The sequence below is a fragment of the Lampris incognitus genome, chromosome 11 (assembly GCF_029633865.1).
Source record: "Lampris incognitus isolate fLamInc1 chromosome 11, fLamInc1.hap2, whole genome shotgun sequence".
Classification (NCBI taxonomy): domain Eukaryota; kingdom Metazoa; phylum Chordata; class Actinopteri; order Lampriformes; family Lampridae; genus Lampris; species Lampris incognitus.
In genome coordinates, this window is record NC_079221.1 from 4,851,676 (window position 1) to 4,871,737 (window position 20,062).

General features: G+C 48.7%; 1 protein-coding gene across 1 annotated transcript; it reads left to right on the top strand.

Moving 5' to 3' along the window:
- Positions 1-624: 624 nt before the first annotated feature.
- sp5a (Sp5 transcription factor a) lies at positions 625-4,085 on the top strand. The gene is made up of 2 exons (XM_056290013.1): positions 625-1,005; positions 2,936-4,085. Exons 1-2 carry the CDS (start codon positions 955-957, stop codon positions 3,998-4,000), a joined length of 1,116 nt encoding a protein of 371 aa, XP_056145988.1. The 5' UTR covers positions 625-954; the 3' UTR covers positions 4,001-4,085.
- Positions 4,086-20,062: the final 15,977 nt, after the last annotated feature.

Genomic DNA, 20,062 nt, shown 5'->3' on the forward strand with positions numbered 1-20,062 from the left:
GGAGGAGTTGCGGCTCAAAGACGCAACAAAGACGTTCAATCCAAATTACAAACGCGGGGGGGGGGGCGCGCGCGGGGAGGGGGCGCGCGCGCGTCGGTCCTTCAGAGACGGCAACTTAAGTGTCGAGTCACTGGAGTTTGGCGTGCCCCCCCCCACCCCCATCCCTTCCCCCCCCCCACCCCTCCTCCGAAGCCGCCGAGGCGACGCGCCGGCAGATCTGCGCCGATAACAATGTCACATTGTCGGCGCGCGAGGCTTCTGCTACAAATCCTTAATTACCGAAAGAAAAAAAAAAAAGAAAGAGGGGGGGATCGGATGACTGCGGCGTCCAACACCGGGGTCTCCAGGCGGCGCGGGGGTCTTTGATCAAGGAAATCCAATTATTTGTGTATATACATTTCCCACATAGTGATTACTTCATTAATTGTCCCGCCTTTATCTCCTCCCTTCCCCACCCCCCCTCCTCCTCCTCCTCCTCCTCCCCCCTCCTCCTCCTCCACCCCTAATAATCAGCTCTTTTATCCGGAGCAACAAACACACCATAGGAGCTTTGTGGATTCAAAGGCTTTGCTTTCCCCCCCTCTCTCTCTCAAAGAGCCGCCATTCTTTGATGATTGGGCAGCGGCGAACTTCAAAGTGGCAAATCTTATTGCTGACTGGCTGGCGGCCCACCAAAGTCCTTATCACGTCCTGGGAAGCGAGCCCTCGCGCGCCAGATAGTCCGAGCTGATCCCGGCGCGAGGAGGCAGCGGAGAGCGAGGACCCCCGCGCGAGACGGAGACGCGCCACGCCACGCCACGCCACGCCACGCCGCGCGCGCTCGGCCCAATTAGCGGGGTTTTAAAAATATCCGTGTTTGTATATTTAGAGAAAAAACCAAACAACAACACAACACAACAACACACCAATCGTCTTGATCAGTTTCTCCGTCGAGCGGCAGCAGGACGCTTCGCCATGGCTGCGGTGGCCGTACTGCGCAACGAGACGCTCCAGGCTTTCCTGCAGGTTTGTGCCACAAGTTGCTTTGTTTTCTTTTTCTTTCCTTCCTCCTCCCCCCCCCCTTTTTTTTGGTTTTGGTTGTTGTTGACTTTTTCCTTCCTCCCAAAACGCCTCTTCTTCAGCGGTGTTACCCCTCTTCTTCAGCGGTGTTACCCCTCTTCTTCAGCGGTGTTACCCCTCTTCTTCAGTGGTGTTACCCCTCTTCTTCAGTGGTGTTACCCCTCTTCTTCAGCGGTGTTACCCCTCTTCCTCAGCGGTGTTACCCCTCTTCTTCAGTGGTGTTGCCCCTCTTCTTCAGCGGTGTTACCCCTCTTCCTCAGTGGTGTTACCCCTCTTCTTCAGTGATGTTGCCCCTCTTCTTCAGTGGTGTTGCCCCTCTTCTTTAGTGATGTTACCCCTCTTCTTTAGTGGTGTTACCCCTCTTCTTCAGTGGTGTTACCCCTCTTCTTCAGTGATGTTGCCCCTCTTCTTTAGTGATGTTACCCCTCTACTTCAGTGGTGTTACCCCTCTTCTTCAGTGATGTTGCCCCCCTTCTTCAGTGATGTTACCCCTCTTCTTCAGTGATGTTGCCCCTCTTCTTCAGTGAAGTTGCCCCTCTTCTTCAGTGAAGTTACCCCTCTTCTTCAGTGATGTTGCCCCTCTTCTTTAGTGCTGTTACCCCTCCTTTAGTGATGTTACCCCTCCTTTAGTGATGTTGCCCCTCTTCTTTAGTGATGTTGCCCCTCTTTAGTGATGTTGCCCCTCTTCTTTAGTGATATTACCCCTCTTCTTTAGTGATGTTACTCCTGCTTTAGTGATGTTACCCCTCTTTAGTGATGTTGCCCCTTTTCTTTAGTGATGTTACCCCTCTTTAGTGATGTTGCCCCTCTTCTTTAGTGATTTTACCCCTCTTCTTAAGTGATGTTGCCCCTCCTTTAGTGATGTTGCCCCTCTTCTTTAGTGATGTTGCCCCTCTTCTTTAGTGATGTTCCCCCTCTTTAGTGATGTTACCCCTCCTTTAGTGATGTTGCCCCTCTTCTTTAGTGATGTTACCCCTCTTTAGTGATGTTACCCCTCCTTTAGTGATGTTGCCCCTCTTTAGTGATGTTACCCCTCTTTAGTGATGTTACCCCTCCTTTAGTGATGTTGCCCCTCTTCTTTAGTGATGTTACCCCTCTTTAGTGATGTTGCCCCTCTTCTTTAGTGATGTTACCCCTCCTTTAGTGATGTTGCCCCTCTTCTTTAGTGATGTTACCCCTCTTCTTTAGTGATGTTACCCCTCTTTAGTGATGTTGCCCCTCTTCTTTAGTGATGTTGCCCCTCTTCTTTAGTGATGTTACCCCTCTTCTTAAGTGATGTTGCCCCTGCTTTAGTGATGTTGCCCCTCTTTAGTTATGTTGCCCCTCTTCTTTAGTGATGTTACCCCTCTTCTTTAGTGATGTTACCCCTCTTCTTTAGTGATGTTGCCCCTCTTCTTTAGTTATGTTGCCCCTCTTTGGTAATGTTGCCCCTCTTCTTTGGTGAAGTTACCCCCCTTCCTTGGTGATGTTGCCCCTCTCCTGTAGTGATGTTGCCCCTCTCCTGTAGAGATGTTAAGCGGTGAAGCCTGTCGCCCTGTTACTGTAATGCGGGACAGCGGTGAGTGTGGTTTATAGAAGTAAGGACGTGACTCGTCTGCATGTGGTCCAGGTCTGCATGTGGTCCAGGTCTGCATGTGGTCCAGGTCTGCTTGTGGTCCAGGCCGCCTGCAGACCCCCGGCCGGACCTGTGTGCAGGCTGCTGTTAGAGGCGGACTCTCTGCCGGGCGGGCTGCCTTAGTTCGGAGGGGGACTTGAAATCGGCGGACTTGCATGGCGTCGACATAGTCGGTTTTGGTTTTTGGCGGTTTTGCGCTCGGCTGCCGTCTGGTGACGCGTGGAGTCTAATGAGAATCTGTCTGTCTCGGTTCTTATCCAGGACCGAACTCCCAACTCCTCCCCGGAGAACTGCAAGCACTCCCCGCTCGCGCTCCTGGCGGCCACGTGTAACCGGATCGGGGGCCATCACCACGGATCCAACCCCGCGGACTTCCTCCAGGTCCCGTACGACCCCAGCCTGAGCTCCCCGTCGCGTTTGTTTCACCCGTGGAGTACCGAGGGGAACCCCCAGAGCAGCCTCCCCGGCAGCTCGACTTTCGGACTACCCGCCAAGCACATCCAGAGCTCCTTCAGCGCCCACCACGAGTTGCCCCTCACGCCCCCGGCGGACCCCTCGTACCCGTATGACTTCTCCCCCGTGAAGATGCTGCCGTGCTCTATGCAGTCCCTGCAGTCGTCCTGCCCCCCCACCTACGTCCCCGCGGTGACTTACGCCGCCCCGACGCCCATCCCGCCCGCCATGCCCAGTTTCGTGACGGGACCCTCCGGCCTCGTGCACCAGCAGCAAAGACAGCTGTCCCCCAACCCGGGGGAGGACATTCCGTGGTGGAGCCTGCAGCAGGGCAACCCCGTCAGCCACCACCCGTCGCCCCTCGGCCCCCACCGCTTCCAGCTGCAGCGAGGTCTGGTGCTGGGACACACGGACTTCGCGCAGTACCAGACCCAGATCGCCGCGCTGCTGCACACCAAGTCCCCGCTGGCCACCGCGCGGAGGTGCCGGAGGTGCCGGTGCCCCAACTGTCAGTCGTCCGCGTCCAGCGACGAGCCCGGCAGGAAAAAGCAGCACATCTGCCACATCCCGGGCTGCGGGAAGGTCTACGGCAAGACGTCGCACCTGAAGGCGCACCTGCGGTGGCACTCGGGCGAGCGGCCCTTCGTGTGCAACTGGCTGTTCTGCGGCAAGAGCTTCACGCGCTCGGACGAGCTGCAGAGACACCTGCGGACTCACACGGGGGAGAAGCGCTTCGTGTGCCCCGACTGCTGCAAGCGGTTCATGCGCAGCGACCACCTGGCCAAGCACGTGAAGACGCACCAGAACAAGAAGAGCGGCCGGGGCCACGACAAGGCGCTGGACCACGTCAAGCGGGAGGGCGCGCTGCCGTAGCCGCACCACGCGCCGCGAGCCGCGAGCCCCGAGAGTCCGCGCGGACTGACTGGGAGCCGCTAGAGTGCGGCGCGCGAGGACAGCGAGCCGGCCGCGTTGCTAGGCGGCCGGCCGGGCGGGGGGGGGGGGTGTTCCGGGGTTTGGATTTAGTTTTATTTTGTTTCTTTTTTGTTTCTTTTTTGGTTTTGTTTTGTTTCTTTTTGTTTCTTTTTTTTCGTTTTGTTTTGTTTTTGTTTTGTTTCTTTTTTGTTTCTTTTTGTTTTGTTTTTGTTTTGTTTCTTTTTTGTTTCTTTTTTGTTTTGTTTCTTTTTGTTTTGTTTTTGTTTTGTTTCGTTTCGTTTCGTTTCGTTTCGTTGAACTTCTGCCGGCCCCACCAGAGTGTCCGGCCTCGCAGGTGTGTGTAACCGCTCTGTTTCCCTTCGTCTGTGTGTTTCCTGTACATATGAAGAAGCCTCATAACTTAAATTCGGGGTCGTGGCGCGCGCGCGCACGCGCGCGCTCCATCGTCCGTGAGTTTGAATCCCCCCCTGTCTGTGTCACGTTTATGGAAGACAAGTTTTCAACTTGTGTTTGGATCATTGTCTTCGGTGGAAGATTTCCCCCCCTCTCCTGTAAATTATATTTAATAGCTTTTGTTGAATGAAAGTGTCTGGTTTTGCTCCATACGGGGTGTTTTTAGCATGCTCGAAAACAAAGAAGAAGAAGAAGAAAAAAAGAAAAGATAACGCTATTGTCAAAATGACCCAAATACTGTGTGAGAATAAAGAATATAACATTTTCCTCATGTCAGAATAATTCATTTGCCCTCCCTCGGTGGAGGTGGAGGTGGAGGTGGTGGTGGTGGTGGTGTGTCCCGTCATGACCCACAGGCGGGTGATGGAGGCGGTGGGATGCGGGTTTGGACGGTGTCAGCGTGTCTCACATGGGCTTCATCCGCTGGTGCAGCAGCTCATGACCAAGCTGAGTAAGAACACTTCTCCTCCACCCGCTCACGGGGCACCCCAACATCAGGCCAGAGCACGGGGCACCCCAACATCAGGCCAGAGCACGGGACACCCCAACATCAGGCCAGAGCACGGGACACCCCAACATCAGGCCAGAGCACGGGACACCCCAACATCAGGCCAGAGCACGGGACACCAGACTCTCTCTCAGTACGTACATGTTCACATAAACTGACATTATACATATATATATATATACATATATTCATTTCAGTGTATCTAATGTTGCTCGTATATATATATATATATATATATACATACATATAGACAACTTTGCTATTTTCACAGTCTTTGCTGCAAATATATATATATATATTTTGCAGCAAAGACTAAAAATAGCAAAGTTGTCTATTGGTATTTTGTCTTTGCTGCAAATATATATATATATATATATATATATATATATATATATTTGCAGCAAAGACTGAGAAAATAGCAAAGTTGTCTATATTTACACTACCGTTCAAAAGTTTGGGATCACCCAAACAATTTTGTGTTTTCCATGAAAAGTCACACTTATTCACCACCATATGTTGTGAAATGAATAGAAAATAGAGTCAAGACATTGACAAGGTTAGAAATAATGATTTGTATTTGAAATAAGATTTTTTTACATCAAACTTTGCTTTCGTCAAAGAATCCTCCATTTGCAGCAATTACAGCATTGCAGATCTTTGGCATTCTAGCTGTTAATTTGTTGAGGTAATCTGGAGAAATTGCACCCCACGCTTCCAGAAGCAGCTCCCACAAGTTGGATTGGTTGGATGGGCACTTCTTTGAGCAGATTGAGTTTCTGGAGCATCACATTTGTGGGGTCAATTAAACGCTCAAAATGGCCAGAAAAAGAGAACTTTCATCTGAAACTCGACAGTCTATTCTTGTTCTTAGAAATGAAGGCTATTCCATGCGAGAAATTGCTAAGAAATTGAAGATTTCCTACCCCGGTGTGTACTACTCCCTTCAGAGGACAGCACAAACAGGCTCTAACCAGAGTAGAAAAAGAAGTGGGAGGCCGCGTTGCACAACTGAGCAAGAAGATAAGTACATTAGAGTCTCTAGTTTGAGAAACAGACGCCTCACAGGTCCCCAACTGGCATCTTCATTAAATAGTACCTGTTAGAGCCTGTTTGTGCTGTCCTCTGAAGGGAGTAGTACACACCGGTGTAGGAAATCTTCAATTTCTTAGCAATTTCTCGCATGGAATAGACTTCATTTCTAAGAACAAGAATAGACTGTCGAGTTTCAGATGAAAGTTCTCTTTTTCTGGCCATTTTGAGCGTTTAATTGACCCCACAAATGTGATGCTCCAGAAACTCAATCTGCTCAAAGAAGTGCCCATCCAACCAATCCAACTTGTGGGAGCTGCTTCTGGAAGCGTGGGGTGCAATTTCTCCAGATTACCTCAACAAATTAACAGCTAGAATGCCAAAGGTCTGCAATGCTGTAATTGCTGCAAATGGAGGATTCTTTGACGAAAGCAAAGTTTGATGTAAAAAAAATCTTATTTCAAATACAAATCATTATTTCTAACCTTGTCAATGTCTTGACTCTATTTTCTATTCATTTCACAACATATGGTGGTGAATAAGTGTGACTTTTCATGGAAAACACGAAATTGTTTGGGTGATCCCAAACTTTTGAACGGTAGTGTATATACATATATATTTGTAGTAAAGATCGAAAAAGTTGTCTAATTGAGCTATAAAATGGCAAATTATGTCGAGCGAGTAATTCATCCCAAATACAAGCTCATGTTTAAGTCGTTGATTGTGGTATTTGTTTTTTAATGGCGAATCCGAATCTAGTTCTCCACGTCTTAGCCCACCGCCGGTTTCACTGGGCCACGTACAGCAAGACTACGGCGTCGACGCAAGAAGAGACTGAAAGGGGCAGGAGTGGAACCAAGGTGGACAGCGGCGGTGTGTATTTGGACATCGTCCCCCGGCATAAAGGGGGTGGGGGGGACATATGTAAGAAGTGTCTCCAACAGAAAGCAGGTGAAATGTTGCTGCAGACACCAAAATGGAGTGTCCGTCAACCTGAGATGTGACAAGAGTGTAGGGTCCTTGCTGGGAGGGCTGCAGAGCTGTGTAGGAGGTGTTGGGTCTTCCGGACTCGAACCTGCCGCGCTGAGCACGCTTTGCTGGGACAGTGTGGGGACGTTGCTGCGGCACGTTGACAGGCGGGAGAGGTGTTTTTGCACCGGGTAGCGTGCACACGGGTAAACCCCGGGGGATCGAGTGAAGTGTTGGTTTTAGGAGACTAATCTCGCTTGTTTTGCTCAGTTTTCACACTTTGTTTTTGTTTTTGCACCGTTTTGCTGCCTTGTTGAATTAAGCGCAGGGAGCATCGGGGCTGAATTATCCACATCATCTCTGGTAAACGGTGCTTGAGAGAGGATACTCTCTTTTTTTCTGTGCTAGGTGATGTTTTAAGGTATTTTGAATTGTACTCACTACATGTGACCTTCATTTTGGGGGGCTTTCCGGTGACGCCAGTCAGTGCAGTGTGTTTCCACGAGACCGCTCAACGGACAACCAGTTTTCCTATAGGCTCGTCAGGCGGAGGATGTATTGCACCCCATACATCTGACATGGGCTAATCATGCAGTTTGTGTGAGGAGCTAGCTGCCCAGCGTGCCTCCTGGACAAGTGACGACAGCGCCCGGCTCACGTCACTGTTTATTTAACCAGGCGAGTTGGCCGAGAGTCTGTTCCCAGTCACGTCAGCAGTCTTGGGGGAATAGCTGCAAGAGTATGGAGGGAGGATTTCACATTTAGATACACACATACGTATACTGGGGCGGCACGGTGGTGCCTCACAGCAAGAAGATCCTAGGTTCGAGTCCCGGGGTAGTCCGGCCTTGGGGGTCGTCCTCTGTGTGGAGTTTGCATGTTCTCCCCGTGTCTGTGTGGGTTTCCTCCGGGGCTCCGGTTTCCTCCCACAGTCCAAAGACATGTAGGTCAGGTGAATCGGCCGTACTACATTGCCCCTAGGTATGAATGTGTGTGTGTGTAGGCCGTGTGTGATGGCCTGGCGGCCTGTCCAGGGTGTCTCCCTGCCTGCCACCCAATGACTGCTGGGATGGGTGCCGGCATCCCCGCGACCCTGAGCGCAGGATCAGCGGTTCAGATAATGGGTGGGTGGATGGATGGATACCTATATTGTCATAGTCTTGTCCTGTTCTTCACTCACCAGCTCCAGTACAGCAGCTGTAGGTAAAGCGCCTTGCTCAAAGGCCAACCTGCCATCAGTTGCTGAAGGAGGGGCGAGCACGTCATTTTCACCTCCGCTGCCCAGATATTCCCACATGAGGTGGCAAATTTAGATGACGGCTTCCTGGGCGAGAGCTTGATTCTCTAAACTGCAGGCAGTTGCCGCCGGAGGAAATGGTTACTGGTGCAAAATACCGACAGGAATTGAAATCTTCTGGTCGGTCAGCTGCAGCGATGTCTGGGAAAGGCCCCAGTGATGTCATGTCACTCGGCCTTAGTTTTATGGCACGGTGTGAGATCTTTCTGGAAAGTCTTGAGAAATTCAACAACTGCTGCTTGTCATTAAAAAGTTTTCAAGTATCAGTTTTCCACCTCAACAGCGCCCCCTATTGTAAGTTAGCTCAGTGGTTGAGCAGTGGTGGAGAAAATCTATCCCCTGCACATTTCACCAGGAATTCTTCCTGACTGATAGATGAATGGTCAACGATGACTTCATATATCGCCTTTTCGGTTATTTTACAGATTTTCACGCGCATATTCTGGGCAGAAAGAAATCATAATGTAAGTCTATTTTTTTTTCTTTTATGACACACCGGGGCCCTCGTATCAATTGTTACTATGGTCAAATTTGTTCTTACACACCCATGGAATTTTTTAGCCCTCAAGTTTGTCCGACAGAGTAGCAAAGCGTGATGGTTATTCGTAATTCCTTCCTCCTAACATCTATTGTCTACCTCTTGCAACGAGCAGTCAGCCGGGCCTGCAAAGACATCAGTGTTAGCCAGTCGGTGTCTAAATTCAGGGGTTAGCCAGGTTCTACACTGGTCTCTGAGATTCAGGGGTTACCCAGGTTCTACACTGGTCTCTGAGATTCAGGGGTTACCCAGTTTCTACACTGGTCTCTGAGATTCAGGGGTTAGCCAGGTTCTACACTGGTCTCTGAGATTCAGGGGTTAGCCTGGTTCTACACTGGTCTCTGAGATTCAGGGGTTACCCAGGTTCTACACTGGTCTCTGAGATTCAGGGGTTACCCAGGTTCTACACTGGTCTCTGAGATTCAGGGGTTAGCCAGGTTCTACACTAGTCCCTGAGATTCAGGGGTTACCCAGGTTCTACACTGGTCTCTGAGATTCAGGGGTTAGCCAGGTTTTACACTGGTCTCTGAGATTCAGGGGTTACTCAGGTTCTACACTTGTCTCTGAGAATCAGGGGTTAGCCAGGTTCTACACTGGTCTCTGAGATTCAGGGGTTAGCCAGGTTCTACACTGGTCTCTGAGATTCAGGGGTTACCCAGGTTCTACACTGGTCTCTGAGATTCAGGGGTTAGCCAGGTTCTACACTAGTCCCTGAGATTCAGGGGTTACCCAGGTTCTACACTGGTCTCTGAGATTCAGGGGTTACTCAGGTTCTACACTGGTCTCTGAGAATCAGGGGTTAGCCAGGTTCTACACTGGTCTCTGAGATTCAGGGGTTAGCCAGGTTCTACACTGGTCTCTGAGATTCAGGGGTTAGCCAGGTTCTACACTGGTCTCTGAGATTCAGGGGTTAGCCAGGTTCTACACTGGTCTCTGAGATTCAGGGGTTACTCAGGTTCTACACTGGTCTCTGAGAATCAGAGGTTAGCCAGGTTCTACACTGGTCTCTGAGAATCAGGGGTTACCCAGGTTCTACACTGGTCTCTGAGATAAGATTCAGGGGTTAGCCAGGTTCTACACTGGTCTCTGAGATTCAGGGGTTAGCCAGGTTCTACACTAGTCTCTGAGATTCAGGGGTTAGCCAGGTTCTACACTGGTCTCTGAGACAAACTTCAGGGCTAAAAAATCCCATGGGTGTGTAAGAACACATTTTCCCATAGTAACGATTGATACACGAGGCCCCTGGTCCTGGTCAACTAATATTCAATGTGTTGTTCTCATCGGAGTGCATGATGATGGATAGGGCTCGCTGTAGGAGACAACACGATGACTGGCAGGAGATTCTGACCCGGCTACGGGCTTTGGCGGAGCATATGATTTGATCCATCAGTGCGCTGGCATGATAGGGAGGCCGGGAGGAGATGCGGCCTTCCACCTGTGTGCAGCCTAAGCTTGCATCGACAGTCCTTAATGGCTGGACGACGGGGGTGGGGTGGGGTTAAACTCCCAGTTGCACTTAGTTTTATCACATCTCAGAGAGGAGCAGTTTGTAGGGATTGTACATTCATTCATTACACCAAAAAAAGGAGGTGGAAGGGGAGGCCTAGAAAATGAGACTTAACCATTTGAACTGTACAGTCCTTATCCCAATTTCATGATCCTCTTATGAAAAATGAAATCCCATGGACGTATTGAAAGCATGCACAGTGATTCTTTTTAAAGTAGACAAAGGCATTGTTGAGTACTGATTTGGCTTCCTACAGTCTCTATTCTTATCACGGTATAATTATAAAGCGTGCTGGAGGGCATAATGCCTAACTGTAAATAAAGGGATCTCATATTGTGTGGCTTAAGCTTAGCTCCCGAAACAGTGAAGGTAGGATCTGGGAACTTCCTGGTTTCATTGATAATACTCATCCATACTGAATCACATCAATAACGTTATCATGATGAAAAAAAGAGAAATCAACTGTGCCGTCCAGCGGGAGAAGGAAATATAAGCTCTGGTCTCCATGTCAAGTTCAGCCAGAGGGACTGAATACATACGTGAACGTGGACGAGAGGGAGGACAGCGGAAGGGTGAGGATGCAAGTAGAGACGACGAAGGTGGATGAGTTTAAATACTTGTTGTGAACTGTCCAAAGTAACGGGGAGTGCAGGAGAGAGGTGAAGAAGAGATTGCAGGCAGGGTGGAGTGGGTGGAGAAGAGTGTCAGGAGTGATGTGTGACAGAAGGGTACCAGCAAGAGTTAAAGGGAAGGTTTACAAGATGGCGGTGAGACCAGCTATGTTGTATGGTCTGGAGACAGTGGCACTGATGAAAAGACAGGAGGTGGAGCTGGAGGTGGCAGAGTTGAAGATGATAAGATTTTCATCGGGAGTGATGAAGAAGGACAGGATTAGGAAGGAGTATATTAGAGGGACCGCTCAGGTTGGACGGTTTGGAGACAAAGCAAGAGAGACAAGATGGAGATGGTGTGGACATGTGTGGAGGAGAGATGCTGGGTATATTGGGAGAAGGATGCTGAATATGGAGCTGCCAGGGAAGAGGAGAAGAGGAAGGCCAAAGAGGAGGTTTATGGATGTGGTGAGGGAGGACATGCAGGTGGCTGGTGTGACAGAGGAAGATGCAGAGGACAGGAAGAGATGGAGACGGATGATCCACTGTGGCGCCCCCTAACGGGGGCAGCCGAAAGTAGTAGTACTAGTAGTAGTAGTAGTAGTAGTAGTAGTAGCAGTAGTAGTGGTGGTGTTAGTAGTAGTAGTAGTATTAGCAGTAGTGGTGGTGTTAGTAGTAGTAGTAGTATTAGCAGTAGTGGTGGTGCTAGTAGTAGTAGTAGTATTAGTGGTGCTGGTGACAGTAGTAGTAGTACTAGTAGTGGTGGTGATGGTGATGATAGTAGTAGTAGTAGTAGTATTAGCAGTAGTGGTGGTGGTGACAGTAGTAGTAGTACTAGTAGTGGTGGTGATGGTGATGATAGTAGTAGTAGTAGTATTAGCAGTAGTGGTGGTCGTGATGGTGGTGGTGGTAGTAGTAGTAATATTAGCAGTAGTGGTAGTGGTGGTGGTGGTAGTAGTAGCAGTAGCAGTGGTGATGGTGATAGTAGTAGTAGTAGTATTATCAGTAGTGGTGGTGATGGTGATAGTAATAGTAGTAGTAGTATTAGCAGTAGTGGTGGTGGTGATGGTTGTGGTGGTAGTAGTAGTAGTAGTAGTAGTGGTGGTGGTGATGGTGATAGTAGTATTAGTAGTAGTACTATTAGCAGTAGTGGTGGTGGTGGTAGTAGTATTAGCAGCAGTAGTGGTGGTGGTGATGGTGATAGTAGTATTATTAGTAGTAGTATTATCAGTAGTGGTGGTGGTGACAGTAGTAGTAGTACTAGTAGTGGTGGTGATGGTGATGATAGTAGTAGTAGTACTAGTAGTAGTATTAGCAGTAGTGGTGGTGGTGATGGTGGTGGTGGTAGTAGTAATATTAGCAGTAGTGGTGGTGGTGGTGGTGGTAGTAGTAGTTGTAGTGGTGATGGTGATAGTAGTAGTAGTAGTAGTATTAGCAGTAGTGGTGGTGGTAGTAGTAGTAGTGGTTATGGTGATAGTAGTAGTAGTACTATTAGCAGTAGTGGTGGTGGTAGTAGTAGTAGTGGTGGTGATGGTGATAGTAGTATTAGTAGTAGTAATATTAGCAGTAGTGGTGGTGGTGGTAGTAGTAGTGGTGTTGGTAGTATTAGTAGTAGTAGTATTAGCAGTAGTGGTGATGGTGATAGTAGTAGTGGTGGTGATGGTGATATTAGTAGTAGTAGTAATATTAGCAGTAGTAGTGGTGGTGGCAGTAGTAGTGGCGGTGCTGGTAGTAGTAGTGGTGGTGATGGTGATAGTAGTATTAGTAGTAGTAGTATTAGCAGTAGTGGTGATGGTGATAGTAGTAGTGGTGGTGATGGTGATAGTAGTATTAGTAGTAGTAATATTAGCAGTAGTAGTAGTGGTGGTGATGGTGATAGTAGTATTAGTAGTAGTAGTAATATTAGTAGTAGTAGTGGTGGTAGTAGTAGTATTAGTAGTAGTAGCGGTGGTGGTAGTAGTGGTGGTGATGGTGATAGTAGTAGTAGTAGTAGTAGTATTATCAGTAGTGGTGGTGGTGGTGGTAGTAGTATTAGTAGTAGTAGTAATATTAGCAGTAGTAGTAGTGGGGGTGGTGATGGTGATAGTGATAGTAGTAGTAGTAGTAGTAGTAGTGGTGGTGATGGTGATGGTAGTATTAGTAGTAGTAGTAATATTAGCAGTAGTAGTAGCGGTGGTGGTGATGGTGATAGTGATAGTAGTATTAGTAGTAGTAGTAATATTAGCAGTAGTAGTAGTGGGGGTGGTGATGGTGATAGTGATAGTAGTATTAGTAGTAGTAGCGGTGGTGGTGGTAGTAGTATTAGTAGTATTAGCAGTAGTGGTGAATCGTGATAGTAGTAGTAGTAGTATTAGTGGTGTTGGTGATGGTGATAGTAGTATTAGTAGTAGTAGTAATATTAGCAGTAGTAGTGGTGGTGGTGGTGGTAGTAGTATTAGTAGTAGTAGTAATATTAGCAGTAGTAGTAGTGGTGGTGGTGGTAGTAGTATTAGTAGTAGTAGTAATATTAGCAGTAGTAGTAGTGGTGGTGGTGATAGTAGTATTAGTAGTAGTAGTAATATTAGCAGTAGTAGAGGTGGTGGTGGTAGTAGTATTAGTAGTAGTAGTAATATTAGCAGTAGTAGTAGTGGTGGTGGTGGTAGTAGTAGTAGTAGTAGTAGTAGTGGCGGTGGTGGTAGTAGTGTCCATGTCAATTTCGGGGTTACTGGAAAGCTCTGATCCTTCTAAATGACCTAATTTCTCTTAATATATTTATAGCTCTTCCCAGAAAGCGCATGACTGGCTCGTTTCCATCGAGTCGGTACAGCTTGTGGGGAGCAGATTCTGTGTCTGAGAGGTAAATGGGCAAAATACACTGTAATGAAGTTGGTGTGAAGGTTTTTGCATTGTTTTGTAGGGTCCTTCAAGGGGAAGAGAGAGGCGGTGCTCGTTAAGCGTTAAAAAATAAAGTTCCACAGAAAAGCGGCTTTTGAATCCCGTGGAAACAGGGGTATAAGCTGTCATGGTTGTGTTGTCTGGGTTTCCTGTTTTATTTTGAAGGCCCTGCCTTGCTCACCTGTTGTCCATTCCCTGATTGGCTCCCCAGCAGTTATAGTCCCCCTAGTTGCCCTGTTCTTTGTTGGGTTGCTACATATGTTAGCCTATGTTAGCCCGGTGCTTCATGCCTTGTCCTCGAGCCTTCCTTGTCGTTTGTACCTTGCCTGTTGTGTGGCCTTTTGAACCCCTGCACCGTTAAATCATTGTTCCATCTCAGCTTGTCTTCGCTGTCTGCATTTGGGTCCTCAGTTCCTGCTCCCGGCATGACATAAGCGAACCTTGCTGGTTTGGCCTCACATTAACGTTAAGTAAAAGCAGACATGGAAGACTCTTCCGCCTGATGCCTTTCTGAATCAGTCCAATACAGGTGGTGGGGCCGGGCAATATATCGATATTATATTAATGTCGTGATATAAGACTAGATATCATGTGGATATGGCAGTATCATAATATGACAGAGGAAGTTGAATCGGTTCATCTGGAGACAGCGTTTACTGGCAGATACGTTTCGTCGGGAGTGCCGGAACAGTTGAGACGCCTATTTTCCAAATACCGTGTCTCAGTTGCTTTCAAACTCCAGAACACGCTGTGCCAGAAGTTGGGCCACCTCCAGGATCGGGTCCCCCGGCACAAACAGAGCAATATAATGTACGCTGTTAAGTGCCAGGACGATTGCCGTGACTTGGACATCGGGGAAACTAAACAGACGCTGGCCAAGAGGATGACACAACACAGGAGAGCTGACACATCAGTCCTGGACTCCACAGTCTACACCATCTACAGGCCAGGACTCCACAGTCTACACCATCTACAGACCAGGACTCCACAGTCTACACCATCTACAGGCCAGGACTCCACAGTCTACACCATCTACAGGCCAGGACTCCACAGTCTACACCATCTACAGGCCAGGACTCCACAGTCTACACCATCTACAGACCAGGACTCCACAGTCTACACCATCTACAGGCCAGGACTCCACAGTCTACACCATCTACAAACCAGGACTCAACAGTCTACACCATCTACAGACCAGGACTCCACAGTCTACACCATCTACAGGCCAGGACTCCACAGTCTACACCATCTACAGGCCAGGACTCCACAGTCTACACCATCTACAGACCAGGACTCTACAGTCTACACCATCTACAGGCCAGGACTCCACAGTCTACACCATCTACAGGCCAGGACTCCACAGTCTACACCATCTACAGACCAGGACTCCACAGTCTACACCATCTACAGGCCAGGACTCCACAGTCTACACCATCTACAGACCAGGACTCCACAGTCTACACCATCTACAGACCAGGAGTCCACAGTCTACACCATCTGCAGGCCAGAACTCCACAGTGTACACCATCTACAGGCCAGGACTCCACAGTCTACACCATCTACAGGCCAGGGCTCCACAGTCGACACCATCTACAGGCCAGGACTCCACAATCTACACCATCTACAGGCCAGGACTCCACAGTCTACGCCATCTACAGGCCAGGACTCCACGGTCTACACCATCTACAGGCCAGGACTCCACAGTCTACACCATCTACAGACCAGGACTCCACAGTCTACATCATCTACAGACCAGGACTCCACAGTCTACACCATCTACAGGCCAGGACTCCACAGTCTACACCATTTACAGACCAGGACTCCACAGTCTACACCATCTACAGACCAGGACTCCACAGTCTACACCATCTACAGACCAGGACTCCACAGTCTACGCCATCTACAGGCCAGGACTCCACGGTCTACACCATCTACAGGCCAGGACTCCACAGTCTACACCATCTACAGACCAGGACTCTACAGTCTACACCATCTACAGGCCAGGACTCCACAGTCTACACCATCTACAGACCAGGACTCCACGGTCCACACCATCTACAGGCCAGGACTCCACAGTCTACAACATCTACAGGCCAGGACTCCACAGTCCACACCATCTACAGACCAGGACTCCACGGTCTACACCATCTACAGGCCAGGACTCCACAGTCTACAGGCCAGTCGCCACTCTTTCAGGGATGAGGATGTGCACATCCTTGATATGGAGGAACGCTGGTTTGAACGGGGAGTGAAAGGGGCCGTCTATGTGAAGAGGGAACGACCATCCCTGAACTCGGGGGTTATTGTCCCCATCTTACAATGCTGTGATTGCAACCATTCCCCAGTCCTCTGTGAATAGTACACATGGCCGTTGTAACTCTAGTTAATGGTCACGGCAATTTGCATATGAAACTGATCGTTGGTTTGGGTCGTTATGCCACTGGGTCGTTTATAAGGGTGGGGACACCTGCAGTCAAGTGAGACTGAAGAGGTCACTTAGATGATGGTGAAACGTTTCTCTCAATAAACGTTGTGTCCAGATGACCTGAGTCAAGTTTCTGTGGTAACTTAGGCTATACGCTTGACAGCAATTTAGTGAAATATCCGTTCTATGAGCAGAGACCAGTCACGGATACGAGTTGTTTTTTGTGTTTTGTTTTTATTTCTAATCTATGTGGCACTGTTTTTAAATCCATCCATCCACCCATTATCCAAGCCGCTTATCCCAATCGGGGTCGTGGGACGCTGGAGCCTATCCCAGTAGTCACTGGGTGGCAGGCGGGGGAGACACCCTGGGCAGGCCGCCAGGCCATCACAGGGCCCACATTCACACCTAGGGGCAATCTAGTATGGCCGAGTCACCTGACCTACATGTCTTTGGCCTGTGGGAGGAAACCGGAGCACCCGGAGGAAACCCACGCAGACACGGGGAGAACATGCAAACTCCACACAGAGGACGACCCCCAAGGTTGGAGTACCCCGGGGCTCGAGCCCAGAACCTTCTTGCTGTGAGGTCACCGTGCTAACCATTGTGCCCCGTTTTTAAACACTCCCACGTTCAATTCATAGTCCGTTCCACGTGTAGAAGCTAAAACATTTGCAAGCCATCTAAAGGAAAAGTCCTGGTGACGAGATGTCTTGGTGCTTGGGCCCCACACACGGCTATGTGACTAAACCAACAGAGCTAGCTGGGGGAGCTGGAGGGCTAAAGGTACTACAGGTTATAATGGCACACCTTCAGAATAAGACATTCATGTAGGGTTTATAAGTGGTTACTAATTACTGTATCAATGGCTCGTTTATTAATGTGTTATGAATCAGTAATAAGCATTTGGTCAACACGAGCGTCCCCAGAGACATTCCCTTTCTTGGAAACTACGTGGCTGGTGGGGGACTGCCGGTTCACATTCTCAGCAAGCGGCGTAGGAATAAATACAGGGCGATTTGAAATGTTTGCATATGCAGTCCCTACGCCGTACTTCAAGGCTTTATTCAGGAACCGCAGCCTCCAGTAGTAGCAGTACGAGTGGTTTCTGAAAGGAAGTCTGTGAAGACTCCCCACGCGGCCTCCCAGCCTGAAAGTGTCTCTATTAATGCACAAAGCATCTTGGTACGAACTTGTGACACATTGCTAAATGAGTTATTAACCACTGATGTTGAATTGTTGACCACTTGTAAACCCTTTATAAACTACACATTACTCTAAAGTGCTACCAAAATGGCAGCGGTACACCGAGAAATCTGTAGATGTGACATGGATAAAGAAGGGACATTTTTTTGCAAACTGAGCAACAATGGGTCACTACATCTGTGGATGGGTGGGTGGTATGGTAGTTCAGAATCAGAATCAGAATCGGAATCGGAACACTTTATTCATCCCCCAGGGGAAATCGGGTTCTACTACAGACGCTCACGCTCCAGTAAGAAAAACCTAACAAGATACAAGATAACGAGAAAATAGAAACAAATAGAAACAAGAAAATAGAAACAAATAGAGATAAAAGATCAAATAAGAAATAGAAATAAGAACCAAATATATCAACAAGCATGGTGCACATACCACCCTGATCTATACCCACCAGGGTAAAACAAGTGGGAGGGCAGTCCGGTGACCAGTACCCCCGAGTGTCTGACCCTCTGGGGGAGGAGGTGTAGAGTTTGATGGCCACAGGCTGGAATGGCCTCCTGTGGCGCTCTGTATGTAGATCTTTTCGGCAGAATGAGTCTATCACTAAAAGTACTCCTGTGCCCGACCGGCACGTCATGGAGTGGGTGGGAGACATTGTCCATGGTGGCACATAACTTCAACAGCGTCCTCCTCTCAGAAACCGCCGCCAGAGAATCCAGTTCCACCCCCACAACGTCCCCGGCCTCGTGGCTCAGATTCAGGGGTAAGTATTAGGTAATGTTGTTGCCACACAACAAGGAGGATCCCAAGTTAAGTGAGATCCCAGTCCTTCTCTGTGGAGTCTGTGTGTCCTTCTCGTGTTCATGTATGTGGGCTACCTCCTTGTATTTTGTGTCCTACTTCTCTGATTTGCCCATAGGAGGTAAGTGTTGGGATTGACTGACGTCCTGTCCCGCACATCCTTCTCGCCATGTGCCCAGTTCCCGCAAGGATAGGCCCCTGCTCCCTATAACCCTCGAAATGGAGTTATTGGTGAAAGGACATTAAAGCGTGAATGTAGAACGTACATTTCTGATGAGGGCATTGGTCAGACATAGTACCTTTGTTGACATGTTGTTATACTCAGGGGGTGAATCTCACTTTTTCCTTCAAGTCGATCTTGTGCATCTCATCATGCACGAGATGTGTCGACATGTCTGGGACAGAGGTAGAATAAAGTAGGTCTATTAAGCGCTTGCTCATATGGTACTAATACTGCTAATACTCTCATTCAGGCAATTTGGAAGCATGCTTTTGAATTAGCCCAATCAGTAATATGGCCCTCCTGTGCGCTTGCAGACTGTGGCGCCGTGGGCCGGATGCTGGGATCCCAGAATGCATTCCAATACAACTCGTATACACGCGTCTCGCTGCTCCTCTCCAATATGAACGTTGCCTGAGGTTACTGTTATGATGTGTGGGATGGGTTGTGGGGGATTAGTCTAACAAGCCATAACACTAATGAAGTAAATGTTTGCAGTTGCTCTTCTTGTTGAAGTGCAACATCCTTCCTAGCATTGTTCTCTCAGATTCGTATGCAGAAGGGGATGATTTTGAATCTACCATAGCAGACGCAGGACCTGCATGTAACACGCTGGGTAGCGACTCGCCTGGATAGTAAGAACACCATCTGTTAAGAGGAGCATGAATGCAGTTCACAGTGGGACATTTGAGAGCTTCAGACTGTTCTGGAAAGTTGTGTACAGGCCACTTTATTAGGTACACCTTGCTAGTACCAGGTTGGACCCCCTTTTGCCTTCAGAACTGCCTTAATCCTTCGTGGCATAGATTCAACAAGGTACTGGAAACATTCCTCAGAGAGTTTGGTCCATACTGACATGATAGCATCACGCAGTTGCTGCAGATTTGTTGGCTGCACATCCATGATGCGAATCTCCCGGTCCACCACACCCCAAAGGTGCTCTACTGGATTGAGATCTGGTGACTGTGGAGGCCATTTGAGTACAGTGAACTCATTGTCATGTTCAAGAAACCAGTCTGAGATGATTCGAGCTTTATGACATGGCGCGTTATCCTGCTGGAAGTAGCCATCAGAAGATGGGAACACTGTGGTCATAAAGGGATGGACATGGTCAGCAACAATACTCAGGTAGGCTGTGGCGTTGACACGATGCTCAGTTGGTACTAAGGGGCCCAAAGTGTGCCAAGAAAATATCCCCCACACCATTACACCACCACCACCAGCCTGAACCGTTGATACAAGGCAGGATGGATCCATGCTTTCATGTTGTTGACGCCAAATTCTGACCCTACCATCCGAATGTCGCAGCAGAAATCGAGACTCATCAGACCAGGCAATGTTTTTCCAATCTTCTATTGTCCAATTTTGGTGAGCCTGTGTGAATTGTAGCCTCAGTTTCCTGTTCTTAGCTGACAGGAGTGGCACCCGGTGTGGTCTTCTGCTGCTGTAGCCCATCTGCCTCAAGGTTCGACGTGTTGTGCGTTCAGAGATGCTCTTCTGCATACCTCGGTTGTAATGAGTGGTTATTTGAGTTACTGTTGCCTTTCTGTCAGCTCGAACCAGTCTG